General features: G+C 41.1%; 1 protein-coding gene and 1 pseudogene across 1 annotated transcript in view; one reads left to right on the top strand and one right to left on the bottom strand.

The window, feature by feature from the left end:
• The window catches only part of TTC27 (tetratricopeptide repeat domain 27), a 131,328-nt gene that overhangs the window by 35,324 nt on the left and 75,926 nt on the right, over positions 1-20,078 (top strand). The window contains exon 10 of the mRNA XM_024552639.3: positions 18,447-18,560. Coding sequence (XP_024408407.2) covers positions 18,447-18,560 — 114 coding nt within the window. The remainder of the gene's footprint in view (positions 1-18,446; positions 18,561-20,078) is intronic.
• Positions 14,356-18,198, bottom strand: LOC112297987 (platelet-activating factor acetylhydrolase IB subunit alpha1 pseudogene; annotated as a pseudogene).

Genomic DNA, 20,078 nt, shown 5'->3' with positions numbered 1-20,078 from the left:
TATTGCTGAGATATTATAGCCGCATGTTTCAGGAACACTGAATGAGTCATAGTAAAAATAGCCCATGCTGTTTTAGAGAGCCTTTATGTTGTATCGCCTTGATAATTTAAAATTAGCTGTGTTATCTACGTTATTTCCTTTTAGAATAGCCAAGTCAGTGACATTCAAGTAATGCTTTTAATTTCCTTTCATTGTTGAAAATGAGAACAATTTTGTTAATTCAGACAGGTGTTTCAGTTTTAATTGGCACAGGTTTTGCTTAAGTGTGAATTGACATTGGCAACCTGCCTTGTGACTGTCTGTCTGCCCGAATCCCCAAGGTCTCCATAAAGGACAAAAGGGAAAAGACTTTGGAAGTTACACATTATATTGTATGTGTTTTCTCTCTGCTGTTAAATCTAAAGCTATTTAATAACTGCTTATTTATGAACATGAGAATAGTTTGCTAACCACTCTTACAGATTAAAATGATCATCTATTTTTCTTCCAGACTATACTCATTTCCTACTTTTAATTTTTAAAGATAGGCAGTATAACTTCATTTTTTAAAAGATTTTATTTATTTTTTAGAGCAGAAAGGAGGGAGAAAGAGAGGGAGAGAAACATCGTTGTGAGAGAGTAACATCGATGAGTTGTCTCTCGTGTGTGCCCCGTCCGGGGACAGGACCCGCAACCCAGGCATGTGCCCTGACCGGGAATTGAACCCACAACCTTTGCTTTGTGGGGCATTGCCCAACCAGCGGAGCCACAGTGGTCAGGGCAGTGATAACGTGGTGAGATAGACACAATACTTCCGATTGTGTTGCCGTTACACAGCGACATGCTCTAGAGTGTATTAGGCTGGATAGGTCAGAATGTTGAATTTCTTTGTTGTTTGAATACTTGTTTCCCCAAATGGTACTCTGTGTATTTTAATTTAATAGGCATTCATTAATAATGAGCATTGTAGTTATCTCTGGGTTATAACTTACTAACTTTTAAAAAAGCAGGCGATGGGTGTATTTTATTTCTTATATCAGTTTGTAGGTTAACTGTTACTAAGCAGAAGCTTAATAAATATTTTTTGCCGAGTTGAATGGAGTTAGTTGTTACATATCCTTTTCAGGAATAGACAGAATCAGTAATAGGATTTGTGGGATCTTCCGAGGTTCTTCCTTTACCACCATCTACTTTGGTAACTGCTACTTCTTTCTGCATAGTTACCATGGCTTAAGGTTAACACTTATTTGTGGGTTTAGTTTCAATCACGTTGGAGTAACTGGTACTGGATCTGAACTCAGATTACAAACAACTGCAAAACTGAGCAAACTATGTGAAACAAATATGTAAAAAGGATAATAAGTCATGGCCAAATAGTGTTCATTTCAGGAATGCACAGTTAGTTAACATGAAACAATCAATGCAATTCATCTTACTAGTATAGTAAAGAAGAGCCACATGATTATCTCTGTAGAAATAGGAAAGCGTTTGGAAAAATTCAACAGACTTGTATTACAAAAACTCTAGTGAACTAAGATGGGGTTATCAGCCTGATAAAAGGCATCTATGGAAAAATCCGTAGCTAAAATCATGATTGATGAAAAACAGGCTTTCCTCCCCTAAGATCAGGAAAAAGGCACTTCTGTTCTCCATTTAACTGGAAATTCCAGCAATTACAGAAAGACATAAAGAAGATATAAAAGATATTCAGATTAGAAAGGAATATATAAATTATTATTATGCCTAGATAACAGTTTACATATGAGAAACCATAAAGGATTGACATGAAAGCTGCTAGAACTAATAAGCATACAAGGTCACTATTAAAAAGTCATGTTCATATGGTCATTAGAAATGAATAATTGGGAAAGACATTTTAAAACCACTTATGATAGGATAGAATGTGAAATATTTAGTGATAAGTTTAATTGAAGTATAGGACCTGTATACCAAAAAATGACAAATAACGTTGAACAAAATTAAAGATCTAAATATACGAGAGATTCACAGTGTTCAGGGATTGGAATGCTTACTGTCGTTGGCTTGACAAAGCTGCCAAAACTGAGCTGTGAATTAAGTCGGACAGCAGTCGGAATCCCAGTAGGCACTTTTTTCTTTTCTTTGCAGAAATTGAGAAGCTGATTTCAAAATTTATTTGGAGACTTTCTGCTTATGTGATGGCCAAATAAGCTCTAATTGGAACTATTCATCAGATAAAAATTATAAACTATGGACAAAATAGAAAAAAGCAGAAAATCAACTACCTGGTGACACTCAGCACCAAAGGCAGAATGATTCTGGAGATGATTTTTGCTTGGAAAACGGGACCGACACTGGGTGGGTGATCTTCCTCTGTCCGTTGTTTCTGTCCTGTGGCTAAATCTCAGTATCTTACGTGCAAGGCAGCTAAAACTCTGATAGCAGTTCTGCAAGTTCAAGGACAGAGTTTGGGCTACCATGGCTGTTGGAATGTGCGGGGGGACATTTCATGAAGGAGGGAGTTGTAGACGAGGATTCTTATGCTCTGCATGTAAGCTTTGCCTGAGTTTGGGTCGACCCTGAGCTGCACGTGTGCAGGGCACTCACCCAGCAGCTCAGCAGAGGGCGAAGGGACTCCCGTGAGGTTGGAGCGGCCTGTGCATTGCAGGTTTGGTCAAACCTGGTTATGTGCTAAATCATGAGAGCCCAGCGCTTTGGGACGATATAACCAACATCGCACTCAATAACATACTGTTCACAGTCTGTGGGATACCATTCAGAACCGTTTATACGAGAAAAGACAATGGAGACTGACTGCAACTGACCTGGATATTTAGAATTAGCAGACAAGGATTACAGGGGGAAAGCTCCTCTAATTATACTCAGTGCCATAAAGAGAAAACACCCGTGAAGTCACAAAGAGAGGAACATGGAGAGAAAAATAGAAACTGTATAAAAAAAAAAAAAAGAACCGCACGGAAATCTTAAAACTGGACACGTGTGAAATAAAAATTCTCTGGATGAGATTGACTACTGAGTGCAGATGGCATAAGGAAGAGAGAACTTGAATCAAAAGAAACTAGTCTGAAGAACAGAGAGACAGAAAAGATAGAAATAACCAGCAAGGTCTACCGGACGTGTGGGACAGTCTCAAAATGCCGAACGCACACGTAACTGGAGTGCCAAAAGGAGAAAGTAGGGCAGAAAAAATATTTGAAGAAGTCATGGCTAAGACTTTCCCCAAATGTGTGAAAGTCTCATACAGGCAAACCTCAGAGATACTGGGGTTTGGTTCCAGAGCTCCATAGTAAAGTCAGTAGCACAATAAAGTGAGTTGTAATCTTTTTGCTAGTGGAGGGTCTTGCCTTCAATTTGTTTAAAAAAAAAAAAAAAAAAAGGCAGCATCTGTGAAGTGCAGTAAAGCTAAGTGGAGTAAAACAAGATATGCCTGTGTTTATGGGTTCAAGAAGCACAAGAGAGCTAAGCAAAGAAAACCATGCCTAAGTGCGTCATAGTCAACCTTGTGGAGATAAAACAGAAAATGTCTTGAAACGAAGCAGAGAAAAATGACATTAAATAAGCGGAAACAATGATTGCATTTGTGTCCAACTTCCCCTAGGATGATGGAGGATGGAAGACAGTGGAACAGCATTTTTAACGTGCTGGAAGAAACAGGTATCACCCCCAGAATTCTACTGCTATATTTAGTAAAATATTTTTCAGCAATTATAGCCAAATGAAGATATTTTCGGATAAAAGAAAACTAAGAGATTTGTGGTCAGCAGTCCTGTACTATAAAAATGTTACAGGAAATTCTTTAGGGTGAAGAGAATAATCCAATATAGAAATTCAAATGTTCAGTTTGAAATAAGAACATCTGAAATGGTAAGTATCTGGATAAATATACAAGAGCATCATTTTTCTTAGTGAGTCTTTAAAATACATATTTCTACTCAAAACCAATTATAAATTTATCTTTTGGTATTTTCCAAACTACGTAGCAAACATACAAGGGTGGGTAAATGGACATACAGGACTACACGGTTTCTACATTGTATGTGAAGGATTACACTATGATTCTAAGTAGATTGTAACAAGTAAAGATACTGTTATTCTAGAGCAACTACTTAAAAATGCAAAGATATCCAGCTAAAAATCTAGTAAGTTAAAATGGCAACCTGAAATGTTTTCAGATAACCCAAAAAGAAGGCAGGAAAGGCTCTACAATGGAACAACAAAAAACGTGAACAGATCTATAATTATACTAAATGCTAAAGGGTAAAGGGTAAATAAAGTCAAAGATTATCAGAATGGAAAAATATGACACAACTGTGTGCCCTTTATAAGAAATGTACTTTAAATAAAAACATTCAGGTTGAAAATAAATGAACAGAAAATATCCCATGTAAACATTAACTATAAAAAGTTTGGATATGCTAAATTAATATTAGATAAAATGGACTTCATTACAAAGAATATTTCCAGAGACAGGGCTATTTTCATGACAATAAAGAGAGAATTTACCAGGAGGACATAACAACCACAAGTGCGTATGTGCCTAATGATAGCTGAACAGAAAACATGAAGCCAAAATTGACAGAATGAGAGTGAGAAACAGACAATGTCACGGTCACAGTTGGAGATTTTAACACTCCTCTCAGCAACTGATAGAACGAGACAAAAACAGCGAGGAGATGCAGTGACAGCTTGCGCAGGGCTGTCCGCCCCCTCGACCTAACTGGCGTTTACAGAGCAGGCCCTCCTGACACAGCCGTCCCTGGGTGTCTGCCGGGGCTTGGTCCAGCACCCTCCGTGGGCACCAAAATCCACGGGGCTCTAGTCACTTGTGTAATAGAAAGCAGAATTGTCATATAACTTACATAGCTTCTTGTACACTTTATATCGTTTCCACGTTACTTACACAACCTAATAGAATGTGAAGGCTATACAAGTAGTTGTGATACTGTATTGTGTAGGGAAAATGGCAAGGAAAATGTGTCTGTAAATGATTGGTACAGACACAAGCCTCACAGGCCTAACTACATGTTACAAGCAGGCAACAACATAGCAATTTTTTTGAGTATTTTTTTCGATTCATGGTTGGTTGAATCCACAGATGTGGAATCCCTGGATATGGAGGGCCAATTGTTATTTGAATACAAAAGGCGACTAAAAAACCCAGAATTTGTTTATTAAAGACTCTGTGTTTATTCTTACGTGTTTAGACTTCAGTCACCTTCAAAGTACTCTCCACTTGATGAACTGCTTAAAACAGTTATTGAACTCTTTGATTTTGATGCCTTTTAGCGCTTCTGCCATTTTTTGTTTCACCTCTTCTACAATGGTGAAACATTTCCCTTTGAGGACTTTTTTCATCCAGGGAAACAAAAGTTGCTCAGAGTGAATGCAACTTTGAGATGGAGTGAATAGGGAGGGTGGGGCACAGAGGTCATGCCGTTTTTTCTCAAAAACTGCTGAACACTCAGTGTGGTGTGGGCAGGTGCATTCGTAAATCACCCATCATGAAATGGGCAAACGCTTTGAAAGAGTCTTAAAAAAAAAAATTACTGAAGCCAAATGCATCCTCTCACAATAATGCCAGCTGGCACACTGATTCGGGTGGGTTTCTAGAACACTCACCTAGTGAGGGAAGCCTGTACTACAAAGGGCCCAGAAGATAATTCCAGTACTTTTTGGTTCCTCCCCCTCGTATATTTCTTTGCAAGTACCATGCAAAGAATGTTTACACATTCAGCAAGACCATGTACTGGGCCAGTAAAACAAGTCTAAATGGATAAAAATTAATGTCATAATGAGTATATTCTCTTTCTATAACAGAATTAAATTTGAGATAAATAACTGTTAAGGATCTAAAAAATCTCAAAATATTTAGAAACCAAGAAATTAAACAACATACTTTGTCCATGGATCAGTGAAGAAATCACAAAGGAAATTTATATATAAATGTCAACCATTAACCTAAGTCATTGACCCCAATGTCATAACAATTTTCTCATGTTTCCTTAAAGTAAAATTGTTGTAACATTGGGGTAATGAGCATTTTTAACTAGGATACTAAGTGTATGAACCATAAAAGAAAAATTGGATAAAAAGATAAGTTGGACTTTGTTAAAATTAAAACCTTCTGCTCTTTGAAGAACATTATTAAGAAAATGAGTAGACAAGACACAGACTGGGAGAAAATATTTACAGCACATATATATTATAAAGGACTTGTATCCAGAATAAATACTCTTTCCAACTCAATAGGGCAAACAAACCAATTAAAAATGGACAAATGATTTGAACAGATACTCAAGAGCATGAAAAATGCTTAATAGCATTAATCATTGGGGAAATTGCAAATTAAAACCACAAGACCCCACTTTGGAACTCCCATACACTGTGAATATAATGTAAAATGATGATACCACTTCAGAATGGTTAATCACCTGTTCCACCTCTGGGTGTTTGTCCGTCAGACTCACACGCCGGTGTTCACAGCTGTTCAGTCTATAACAAATTAGATCTGGAAACATCCCAGATGTCCATCGAAAAGTGAAGGATAAACTGCCCTGCACTCATCTGAAGAAACAGTTCTCAGCAGTAAAAAGAGATGAAGTGCCGATACGTGTAACAGTGTGGGCATATCTGAAAGACATGACTTGGAGTTAAAGAAGCCAGGTTGCATGATTTCATTTCGTTGGAATTCTGAAATAGGCAAAAGGGAATCGTAGTGATTGAACATCAGGCACACATAGATGGCAGAGGGGAGCGAGGGGACTTTGCAAGTTGATGGAAATTTTGTATATCTTGGTTTCGGGGTGGTTGCATAGGTGTATACTATTGTCAAAATAGATCAAACACCACACTAAATATGGTTTTATTTTATTATATGTATCTTATATTTTAGGAAAGTCACTAAGAATATCCTCAAGGAGGAAATGCATATATACTATTTAGAGCGATCATATGTAAGATTGACTAGTTTATCACAATCGATTTGGGTTTCAGTGTAGATTTGTCCATGCTCAGTTTCAGAAGTACAGCGCAAAATGCCCAACCCACCTAATGTATTAAGTGGAAAGAATGTATTGTAGAAGGAGAACAAATTCCCAATAGGAAGTTGCTTGGTCTCCATGTTCAGTATGAAGCATATTCCTTTTTTAAAGGCAAAATCAGGCTAGTTTTTACCAAATATTTTTGGAAACCTGTGTTCAAAAGAAACTCTGAAATTTAAGTGGAGGAATATACTGTGTAGAGCTCTAGGTGGGGTTACTTTAGACCCTTCGCATCTAACACAGGTTGTTGGTGTTAAAATGTTTGTTGAATTTTTCTCCCTCGTGGTGAAGAGTGAACACACACAACAAGCAGAAGGATAGCTAGGATGAGTGTACAAGCTTGAGAGTTCATAGGTCGGGAAACTTGTGTATACAAGAGCATAGGTAATTGACATCTAAAATAAAGTGAGGTATTGATATGTGATTTCAAGCAGCTTTTTGTGTCAATAGATATAAAAATAACTAATTAGTAGAATTTAATTACTTTAAATCTATCAGTGCCATTTTTAGTAGACTCTCAGGTCTGGAGGTTAAACTATTGGTTGTATGGTAAAATTTTAGCAAATGGGTAAAGGATATATATACAGGAATTTTTTGTATTACTCTCACAGCTTTTCTGAAAGAAGAATTAAATTTGAAAATAAAAAAGGAAAAAGCCTCTGGCACAAAACTGAATAGAAAATGAGAAAAGCCCATTGTTGCCTCGTGGCTGCAGAACCGTTCTTACTCGGGTTGGTGATGTGAGCAGGCTGTCTGGGGTGTGCTCGGGCTCTGTAAACTTCTGTCAGCCCGCCTGTGCCTCTCACTGGGTTTCAGCCTCGTGTCTTGCCCCACGTTGTCTTTAGTAGCAAAGGAAATAGCGAGGAGTTACGAAATAAACCTAATGACACAGCTTAAAAGAAAGAAAGGGTAATCAAGGGCGAGAGATCAGAGGCTTCCACTTCTGCCAGTATGGCAGACGAAGTGCTCTGGGAGCCCTCCGGCTGCAGAAGAGTTAAACCCTGGAGAGAGTGCTTGTTCAGACCTGGCCAGTCTCCCAAGAAGACGAGGAGGTGTCCAAGGAGTCTTCCCTCCTGACTGAAGTACATGTGTGTGTGCACAGACACAAAGAGAATTAGCAGCTCGGCTTGGGGCCAGAAGTGAGGGCGGGCATCTGTGAAGGACGGAGTTAGCTGCAGTAATGGCACTTCAGAGCCTTCCCCTGAGCCGAGACCCTCGGGATGGTGAGCTGACCCTGAATTCATGGTGCTGCCTGCCTGTGGCTACAGAAACCAGTCTTTCTCGAAGAAAACATCTCTAATCCCAAACTGAGCAGTGAACTCACAATTAAAGATCAACAAACAGAAGAGAGGCAAGCCACCGTGATGGAGAGTCAGCAAAAACACCAAACAATAGACAAAGGACAAGTTACAGTTTTCTGATTCATAATATAGAACAGCTATGCGTGTAATGTTTAATACAGGGTGTAATCACAAAGGTCTGAGCAACTTCTGTTAGTTATTCAACTTTTATGATTTAGGAGAGAAAATATAACTTCTAGAAATAATTTGAAATTAAAAAGCAGATTACAGAAAAATGTAACCTGTGCTTATCCATACCAGAGAGATGTTTTAAAATACCAAGTTGTATATAACAGGTATTCCAGAAATTGCAGTCTTAGAAGTATACCTAAGAAACTCTTGCATCTGCATCAGTAAACAGGCACAAGAATGTTTGATATGCCCTGGCTGGTGTAGCTCAGTGGATTGAGTGCAGGCCTGCCAATCAAATGGTTGCTGGTTTGCTTCCAAGTCAGAACACATGCCTGGGTTTTGGGCCAGGTCCTCAGCTGGGGGCATGGGAGAGGCCACCAATCAGTGTATTTCTGGCATGTCAATGTTTCTCTCCCTCTCTTTCTCCCTCCCTTCCCCTCTCTCTAATAATAAATAAATAAATAAATATTTTAAAAAGTCCCATATTCACAGGTGTTTGTTATAATTTATAACTTAGATTTCAGTTACTTCTAATCTTCTGTATTATCAAATAATAAAAAAGAAAACCTAAAAATTATTTTGAGCAATAGCAAGATCATTTAAATGTTATTTGAGAAACAATTTTAAAGATTAAACAGTACTGATTTCATTGCATACATTTTACTTTTAAATGAATCTCGTTGTATTTCTTTTCATTAGTCTGGTGAGAAGCAGAATCAGTAATGATGGAAAACATTAATACAAGGTAAAGGAAAAAAAACTTAAGTAAGAAAAGCCCCTTAGTGGGGCTCGTGGTCCCCAGACAGGAGAAATACATAGGCCTTCTAGGTAGGGTGGTCATACATTTAGCACTGAGGTGTCTGGTTCAAACTCATGGCTGTGTACTTGTGCTTTTGGCCGTCATCGAAGCTGACGCTCTTTAGGCTTTTCGACATTATGAATTAACAGGGTGCTAAAGGAAGAAGCATTCAGTTTGCAAATAATTTATATGTCTTCGATAAGGCTGCTTTTCATGCCAGTGTGAGGGGTGCCTCTGGTCATGCCGATGAACTGGCACCTCCGGAATGCAGATCTTTCTGTTTTGAGGCAGCAAATGACCACCAACAACTTGACCTCTCTGGTGTCTGCTTTCTGTTAACATGTGAAAATTTGCAGAGCATTGAAAGGAGCCTTGAAAGCGTTGTACTAGCAGGAGGTCCAGAGTGTCAGGATTTGCCAAGCATACTACTAGACATGGTGGGAGAAATAAAGGTATAAAACATAGGACTTGGCCTCATGGAATTTTTAGTTTGGCCAAGATCAGATAAACTTATGGTAATGTAATTAGCAATACCAGGCGGTTTAAACTGCAGATGGCTAGCACAGATACATAAATCCCTTAACTGTTCAGAAAAGAAGAACATACTTAGGACGGAGCAGCCAAAGAAGGCTTTGTTCACCATGTGGGGATTGGAGTCGGCCTTAAAAGACAGATGGGGTTAGGTGGAGTGGTGGCAGGAGCAGCCAGGAGATGGGGAGGAGAGAGCTGTCCTGAGCTCCTTTAGCTGGATTGGGCGGTTTGCTGGGGGCAGTAGTGAGTCTTGCAGAAACTAGATTTGACACAGATTTTAAATGGTCCACAGAGTGAGAACCGGGAATTGGGACTGATGTTCCACTAATGGGAAAGAATTTATAGACTAAATTTGGAATTTAAACTTATTGTCATTTGGTACTGACTTGATTTGATTCTGTTTTTCATTTGGTGCTGATTTTAACAATGAATAATCTTTTAAATAGAACATTAAGAAGGGGGAGTGGTTCTTCTTTTTATAGTATTTCTTTGTTTCTTGCTTTGTAAGGCCAGTCTGACCTGGGTGGGCACCGTCCGCTTTGGCTTTAGCGTAGCAGCTATGGAATCACACACCCGCACGGAGAGCCCTGAGCTGGCTCCTGGCTTTGATTTATGTGTGGGAAGCAGCTCTCTGAAAGCTCCTTCATGTTTAAAGGTCAGACTGGCTGGCTGTCATGTATAGCACCCGAGTGACCTCTGGAAGAAGATTACATGAAATGCGCAGTGATAAGAATGAAAAGGAAATGGTTTTTAATAGAAACAACACCCCAGATCTTCTTTGATGGTGCCGCAAACTTTTCTTTGCTACTTCTCTGGGAATGCAGTTTATGTGGGATACAGTTAGAAATTGTCAGCTATATAAAATGGTGCCTGTATGTATGTATAATGTGTCATAATGTTAAATTTTACTTTTCAGTGTGAGGCAAAGTGGTGTTCGCCACCCTTTTTGAGCCGTTAGCAGTTTCCCCGATGTTAGATTATCGCAATTCCTTTTTTAGTACTACAGTCAGCTCAGGTGGCCTATCTTAAAGTGATACACTGTGTGCGTGGAGGACTCAATATCTTAAGTTTCCGAGTTTCCTAAAATTAAGCTACATAATGAATGTGTTCCCTAACAAAATTTCAGCAGTTTGACTTTTTTCTGGTGGTGGTGGTGGTTTGGTTTTGTGGAACTCAAGAGGACTTTAAAATTCCTATGGAATTGCAAAGGCCGACGAATAGCTGGCTGTGCTGAGGAGGGCCGGGGCCTGCGTGCTGGCACCACGGGACAGCAGGTGCTGTGAGGGACCTGTCTCCAGGACGCAGCGCTCAGCACACCGTGGTCCGTGGCCTGGCAGCCCAGCACCACCCGGGAACCCGGGAGAAATGGGTTGTTCCGGCTCCACCTCAGCCCCACCAAATCAGAGTCTCTGGGGTCAGGGCAGGGGAAGCTGTGTTTTAACAGCCTTTCTAGGTTATTCTTTGTGCTTCAAAGTTGGAGAAACACTGAATTAAGACATCTTGACATCGGAAGTACAAGCCACCAGTGGAACAGTAGAGAGTCCAGAAACAGGCCCACACGCACGGCTCACTGAGTTATGGCAGAGCTGGCGTTGCAGTGCCGGGGGGTTGGGTGGGCTTTTCAGGAAACTTGGTGACTTGTTCCCACGTGGGAGAAAGCTGTCTTAACCCCAAGTTTATACTGCATGTGGAAAAACCAGTTCCAGATTGAATATTTAAAAGTGAAAACTGCAAAGCTTTTAGAGGAAAAACACAGGAGAACATCTTGAGACCTTAGGACCAATAGGACAATAAAGCTCTAACCGTAAAAAAACCAAAAAATAAATGGACTATGTTAATATTTAGCACGTCTTTATGTCAAAGGACCACATTAATGTTTGTGAAACACCCTGACCAGTGCCTTGTTGGGACATAGTGTGTGGTATTTAAGTGTTTGGCAAATGAGAATAAGTAAATAATACGTTCCCTTCTCCAGCAAAAAGGTGGAGGACTTGTGTCCATAAGATACACAGAATACTTACAAGTTATCAAGAAAAATTCTGACAACCCGGTAGAAAAAAGTGGGCAAAGAACTCATGAGGCACTTACTAAAGGGGCATTAAAATGGCTATTAACATATTAAAAGGTGCTCAACTTTATTAGTCATTAGAGAAATGCAAATTAAAACCATAATGGAATGGTATTACCTACCCACCAGAATAGCTAAAATGCAAGAAAAAAATAGTATTGAAGGTTGCAAGGATGGAGGCAACAAGAGTGTAATGTTTCTAATAAGAGTGTCAAGTAGAATAACCTGTTAGAAGATTGGCAGTATCTGTGCGAATGTGTTCGTACTCTGTGACCTACCAGTTTCACCCCTGTGCATATACCCAACAGAAATGCGTGTACACGTTCACCCAGAGAACACATCTCAGAATGTGCAGAATAGTACATTCTCACAGCACATCTAGAATGTGCATAGACCCCAATTGAAAACTACCTAAGTGCCCATTAGCAGTATAATGGGTAAATGAATTGTATATTTATGCACAGAATGTTATAGAGCAATAAAATGAACATTCTACAACTATATTCAACTAAGTGAATGAAATTTCCAAACACAGTATTGAGCAAAAGAAGCCAGATACAGAAGAGCACTGATGACGTTTGCATAAAGTAGAAAACCATGCACAGTGACCGATGGTGTTAGAAGTCAGCATTGTGGTTACTCTGTGCAGAGAGGCAGGAAGTTGCCCGAGACAGAGAACTGGGGGGACAGTGGGATGCTGGTAATGTTGGTTTTGATCTGGGTGCAGGTTACATAGATCTGTTGTTCAGTTTGTGAAAATTCGTTGTGTGCATCTGTCTATATACCTTTCTGTCTCTATCTCTATAAAGCTTTAATTGGAAGAAAATTTGGATCTAGTAGCTCTGTCTTTGCCCATCAAACTGCAGAACACATGGAAAGGCGTTCACATTTGTGCTCAGCTGAGTTGCAGTGGTGGTTCTTTCATCATTCTGAGAGAATAGTGTCTTTAAGAAAAGGGATGTTGATAAAGCACCTTTTCTCAGCACATTTTAACCAGACTAGAATTGCTTCCATAAAAGTAAATAATTTCTTTCAGACTCTTAACACATTTGTTCTACTTTCCTGTATGGGTGTATTAAGTTCATGTAAGTATGTGACTATTTTTAGACTTGAAGGTAACTAACGTTAATGCCTTTTCATAGGGGCGATGCTAAGCCCTGCGCTGGCAGGTTGAGTACTGCAATAAAGTGTAGGTGGAGTGGTCACAGTTTGCTTTGTGTTTGGGTGATTTGGCCCACCCTGTGCCTTCAGGAACGTGGCAGCTTGCTCCCCTGGGTGGGTGAGTAAGCCTGGCTGAGCACCACTGTTACAGAGGCTTTTGCAATTGAGTAGTTACTGTATTTCCCTCAGAACAAGAAGTTAGCTCTGTTATCAACCTTTTAGTAATTTCTGTTATTTAGGATGAGTAGCATAAAATATTCAGAAATTTACAGAGTATTTTTGAAAAATGAGTGATTTATTGAAAGCAAATTGTCAATGATCAGAATTAGAAACATGAAATATTTTACACCTTGGTAAGTATGTATTCTTTGGGGAAATAGAGGATGAGATGGTGAAAAGTAAAGTGCTCGCTCTGATTTAACTGCATAGAGATGTATCAGATGTTCTCATGTGCTGAAACAACCCAGCCTCCGGGCAACAAATTCTGAAATTTAGGAGATGCTGAATGTATGCACGGGAGGTGGCGTCCAAAAACCCATTAGGTCATTAGCGGCTTTAAAATATAACGAAATATTAGTTTGGGCACAGTTTATACCTTTATCTTCTGTTTTCCGTTTTAAGTCTTTAGCAAAACTAAAATCGACTGTAAGATTGCTCTGTCCTTGAAAGGTCTTTCTCAGTAGTGACTTTGTAATATCTATGTGCTATTATTTGGATTGTGGTAAAATATACATGACATAAAATTGACCATTTTAACAATTATTTTTAAAGACTCACCCATGAATCACAAAATTCTTTACAGGTTTGAATGTTTCTTACGTTGACAGGGACTTTTTTGTAAACCGATCAGTGCAGCTGGCAGGTGGAGGAGAGGACAAGTTTTCTTCTGTCCTCCTGGGGTCCCTGGCTGAGTCTGAACTTTAAACTGACAAAGACAGATTAACAGGAGAAAAAGCACACACGTTTATGTAATAAATGGTTTTGCATACATGGGAGCCTGCATAAAGAAGTGAAGACCTGAAGAAACAGTTAATTAGCCCTGAACGTTTTTCTGCGAGGTTCGAGGTTCGATGAAGAGTGGGCCGTCACGGAGGAGGAGGAGGGAAGTGTAGCCACCGGGGGAATCTTAGTGAGACCCGCGCTCGAGTTCTTCTCCATGCTGGCATGTCTTTGGAGATAAGGACACTCCTTTCCACAGGTTAGAGAGAGGGCATCTCCCCCAGGAGCACTTTCTGACCCTTTTCAGGGGAGAAGGAGAGGGGCAGGGTCAGAGTGACCCTCCCGCTCCTGCTTTCTCACACTCCTTCAGCGTAGAGCATTCAGGATGCCAAACTGCCATATTTTGGGAGTGCCGTGTCCTGAACCCCCATCGGACTTCAGCACCATCGCCTGCACCCACTCTGGATGGTGATTTCCTGTGAAGGGTGAGAGAAGGCATTGTAGGAGGAGAGACCTGGGAGGGGGCCCCTGTGCTTTATGCGGGCACCCTGAGAGGCTTTGAGAAGCTTCACAAATTCATCTGTAAGCCTACAGCTCGGTGAGAGATATGAATGGCTCTTCCTGTTTACCAAGGAGGAACGTGAAACCCAGGGAGGGCACGTAACTTCCCAAGGTCACACAGCTAATCACCTCACTTGGTGGAGCTGGGATTCCAATCAAGGGCTGCCTGGCATGGTGACTTTCCCATTGTTCTGCAGAGCCTGGTCCTGAGTGCTCTTTGTCCTGTTGTCAGGAGGTGACAGATGTCCCTTTAATGAGTGAAGAGGAAAACGGCAGCAATATCGATACCACCCACTGTAGGTAGCAGAATCAGTTTGCACATTTACTTAATGAAGCAAATTCTTTTTTTTTAAAGTTCCTGAGGTCATATTTTATAATAAAATCTTGGGCCAAGTAGTGTTACACATTTTAAAGAATTAGGTTTTTTTTATTGTCTTTTGTTTTGCCTTTTAGGTATTTGTACTGCCATATACACCTCTTACGTTGGTAAATTCATTGTATTTGTAGATTTAAATAATAAAGGCTAACAAGATAAGGTTACGCACTAATCTTATGAACTCGATTTCAAGGAAATTAAAATATTTTAGTTCACAGAGTTAGTTACAGGAAAATAAGTTTACCTACTAGACATTGCCTTCAAGTGTGGTCTCTGGGAGGGCTGGGGCCTTGTCTGTCGAGTCTGCTGCCCTGTCCCTGGGGCCCTGTGCACCCTCCTTGTACTGAGTAGGTGCTCCAGTGAATCGTGAACGCACGCACTTCAGTGAGACCCCATTCTTTGGATTCTCCGCCCTTGTGTATTCTGTGCCCACTCCTCTTCCTCCCCTATCTCTTTAATACAGCAGTTTCCTGAAGTTATTCACTGAGTCCTGTTCTACTGACTCCACCAGTGTTTCGGGTACTATCACCCACTTCCTGGAGGTACTCATATCTTCACAATTTAAATGAGCACAGGCCATTTTGAGAAACTGCTGAAAAACAGTATAAACATGTTCTGGGGATCAAGAGGCCAAGTGTTAGAGTTATCTTTTGCTACTGATGAAGGCGTGACCTTGAACAAGTGATTGAACCTGTTGATATTTCATTTTCCTCTTCATTGTAAGGGCATTGGTCTAGATTCAGAGTTGAAAATTCAAATACAACAAGTGTTGGCGAGGATGTGGAGAAAGGGGAACCCTTTTGCACTGTTGGTGGGAAGGCAGGTTTGTGCAGCCACTGTGGAAAGCACTATTGAGGTACCTCAAAAAATTAAAAATGGATCTGCCGTTTGACCCCAGGAATCCCACTCCTGGGAAAATATCTGAAGGAACCCAAAAGACTAATTTGAAGGAACATAAGCACCTCTATGTTCATTGCATCATTATTTACAGTTGCCAATATATGTCCGTCAATAGATGAGTGGGCAAAACAACTATGGGACATTTATACAATGGAATACTACTCAGCCATAAAAAGAAGAGTTTTACTCTTTGCAACAGTATGGGTGGACCTAGAGAACATCATGCTGAGAGAAACAAGCCAGTCAGAGAAAGACGAATACCATATGGTTTCACTTATATGTGGAATTGAACGAACAAAGTGAACTAACAAGCAAAAAGGAGACAGACTCATAGAGAGCAGAATGACAGCTAAGGAAGGGGAGGGTAGGGCATGGAGGGATTGAGCAAAAAGGAAAAAGGACTCAGGGACATGGACAGCAATGTGATTGCAGGAGGTGGGGAGGGTGGTATAAAGGGGCTAAAGGGTAATGGGAAAAAAATACAATTAAAAAAAAAGAAAATTCAAATACAGGCACCTCAGAGAGATCATGGGTTCAATTCCAGACTACTGCAGTATAGTGAGTTGTAATCTTGTTGCTGGTGGAGGATCTTGCCTTCAATTTTTTTTTTTAAAGCAACATTTATGAAGCACAATGAAACGAGGGAGTCCTGTAGTCAATTTTCAGACAAGTTTGTTTTCCCTTTCCCTTTCTTCACAGTGTTCTTTCTTGAAAGTTATTGTTAAGAATGATCACCCAGAGATAGTACTGGATTCCAGCGAAGTGGCAAAGAGCTTAAATTGTGTTCATTACACTGTACAGCCCCCTTGGGTCACAATACCTTTTGCCCTGTTTTTCCTCACCAAGAACTTCATCTTTCCCTGCGTGTTTGCGGTCATATTTGGTGGTTTCTGTTGCATTCTCTGAATTGATTGTAATCGGTTTTCTCTGGTGTTAAGATTCTGTATGTACATATTCAAGGCCAGTTTTTCTTAATTTCTTGGGCATTCTGTGTACCTAAAGTTGAAATTCAGTGTGCATCTATGAATTAGGATAGTTGTTAAATGAAAAGGTACCAGATTTCTTTCTTCCTCCCTCCTTCCCTTCCTCTTTTCTTTTTTCTTTTTTTTTCCTACTGAAGAACAAGAATTTAATGTTGCAGGAAAGTGGATGCTGAGAGTGTGGGCTCTGGCAGGGGACACCCTGACCCTGGTCTTGCGCCAGCAGGCACAGGAACAGGGAGTGCAGGGCCCGGCTGACAGGTGTGTAGCCCGGGTGGCTCAGGTGCAGGTAATCCTACATGTCATGGTGGCTTATGGTACCATCTGAGTGCACAAAGCCAGGGTCAGTATTCAGGAAGCAGGTCCGTGGCCAGCCAGCCCACCTATACCAACCAGCTCGTTCACCCGTGGGTTTTTCTCATGAAGTGGATTAGGCTGCTGGCCCCTCGGAAGCAGGCCTGGCACCATGACCTGGGCCAGGGGCTGCTGCTGGTTCACCAGTTGCATGGTGGCCTTGGTGCCGACAGCCACCTGCTCTGCTGTGTGCGTGTGGTTGTTTGTACCTGCCCAGACCACTGCACTCGTGCTCTGTGTTCCACCTCCCCGTTCTCTGGCGTGTGCTGTGTGCCAGCACCACCAAGGGCGCAGTTAAGTTTGTGCAGAAGAGAGGGGTTCCCGCCAGGCCTCACACTGGTGCATTATTCCCCAGTGAAGACGGCTTCGGGTTCTTTATCTTTGCTGTCAACCACAAACCGGTGGTGCAGGGAAGTCCAGCCTCTGTCGCCCTGAACGTCCTGCACCCGCCTGGGCTTGCTGGCTGGGTTCTCCTCTGCAGTCTCAGCCCCTGAAAGGCGGAGACGGGCGGGGAAATCTAGTGTCCTGTCCGTGGGAAGAAACCATTTGCTGCAGGGCGAGGAATGTGGAACCACCTACTCTGTGTGTGTGTTACCAGATCTCTAACTGTTTTCTGTTGTAAATTTGGGTGATTTTAAAAAATTTACTTCAAATTTGAGAAAAATGGCATTTATTTTTGGGCCCTAATTAAACCTATTTTAAATTAAATTTATGGAGTTGACATTGGTCAATAAGATTGTATAGGTTGCAAGTGTACAGTTCTACTATGACACATCGCCTGCATATGGCATTGTGTGCCCGCCGCCCAAAGCCACATCATTTGTCACCATGTATTTGACCCCCTTTCCCCTTTACTACCCCACCCGGGGTAGTAAATGTCTACATTTTTATGTAGTTTCTTTTCTCACATGTATTGTAACCTGTGAGATAAAAAGATTTATTAGTTTGTAGTGTGGTATAAATCTATGGTATAGATTTATTAGTATATGGCATATACTCTGCTTCCTGTTTTGATTATCCAGAAAGATTCTGACTCATCCTTCAAGGGATTTAGTCAGTAGAATTAATCTACTAGGTGAAATAATGACTCTGTTCCAATGGCCACCTTCTTCCCGAGAATATTTGAAAGAACATGTTTTATTATTTTTCACTGAGATTTTCAAACCTGCATTCAGCTGAATCCTGATATTTTTGGAAGAATTAATTTTGTTCTATTCAGAGAGGAATCAGCTATCTTATCTCTTCTTGCTGTGGTCTTTATTATATTTATTTCTCTCTCCCGTCAGTGTTTGCTTTCACAACCGAAGTTCTGGGCCGTTCAGACGTCAGCACTGATCCTGCGGACGAAACTGGAGAGAGGGAGCACACGCCGAGTGGAGCGGGCAATGAGGCAGATGCAGGTAGGAATTCACGCGGCAAGTTTGTTTCTCTTCCGACTCTTCCTTGCTGTCAGGAAGCAGGCATATGTGTTCCGACTCTGAAAGGATGGGGTGGCTTTCACTGTGCTCGAACACGTTGTTGTTACTTAGAGTGTAGGTTTTAAAATCTGACTGCTTGGCTTCCAAGCCCAGCTCTCCGTAGCGGTTCCATGTCCACAGTGTTCATCCCAGCACTTGGGATGCCACCTGTGTGGGTCTCCCACACCAAGGACCGCCCTGCTTCCCTGTGTGCATCAGCTGGGGGGCGTCCCACAGTTTAACTCGCTTCTGACACTGGGATTAGTCCAGACCCCCTGGTTAAGAGCCCAGTCCCACGAGACTGTCTCCCACTTCAGATGCCCATCGTGAGTCTGGCTCTTCTGACCGGCTGGCTCTAAGTTGGGGGTTCTCATGACCCCTCCTCCGGCCTGATAATTCGCTCGAATGGCTCACAGAACTCAGGGAATAACTTAATGTTCTTGGTTTATTATAAAGGGTATTATAAAGGATACAAAGAACAGCTAGATGAAGAGGTGCGTAGGATGAGGCCCAGAAGGGTCCCCAGCACAGCAGCCTCTGTGCTTTTGGGGTTTTGACATTATGACTCTCTGCCTTTGCCCTGTCCTGGCCTTACTGTAACTGGAGTCTCTTCAGCTTGCCATCCACATGCTCGTGATGAAGAGAGTGGTACACCTCCTCACCTGTAAAACAGAGTGGGGGAGTTGTTATTTCTGCCTCCACAGGGTGGTATCTCAAAGAAAATCTTTCACTCTCCTACCCAGCATTTTTGGGAATTAGCCAGATCATGTGACGAGATGAATGGGAAATTTATCTAATTTTCTGTCATTGTTGAGACATTTACCTCATAATCTGAACTTTTGCCAATTCCTCTGATTCAGAGTTTGATATTACTGTATTTGTTGACGTTACCGCATCCCTGAAGAATAAGAGGAAAATTATTTTTTAAAATAGGTGTATATATGAAACAATGTTTTACAAAATTTTCCATTTTAGTTTCTGTGAGAATCTGTTTCCTTCCTCAGCTGTGTAAAGCGATAAAATGATAAGTTGTTAAAGTGCAAAGAAAAATAAGCCAGAAGGAGCTCGTAGGGAAAAGCTTGGTCTTGTCAGGTTACAAGTTGGAGAAATGCGGGTGTGGTAGGCCCGGTGACTGGCCCCGAGTTGCCTAGCTAGTTAGTGACAGAGTCTGGACTGTAACGTACACAGCAGCAGGCAGTTCTATTGAAGGATCCAGGGGCAGGTTTGGAAGGGATTTCTAAGTGACACATGCCAAACTTGAAAATGGTGCATCACAGCTAAAGGTAAATACACCAACATCCTAAGATCGCAGAGGAAAAAGGAACTCCAAGTTGGGAGAATCCACTAAAAACACTGTATCTCAAGGAAATTCTTCTAGGCTGGAGTTCTTTAATTATTGCATGTCCAGTTTTTATTGCCCGGTATTTATTATATCCTGCTTTTTACCAGTGTAGTATAAAG

The sequence above is a fragment of the Desmodus rotundus genome, chromosome 5 (assembly GCF_022682495.2).
Source record: "Desmodus rotundus isolate HL8 chromosome 5, HLdesRot8A.1, whole genome shotgun sequence".
Classification (NCBI taxonomy): Eukaryota; Metazoa; Chordata; class Mammalia; order Chiroptera; family Phyllostomidae; genus Desmodus; species Desmodus rotundus.
Note: the sequence above shows the minus strand (reverse complement) of the source record. Positions and strands in the feature narration are given on the sequence as shown.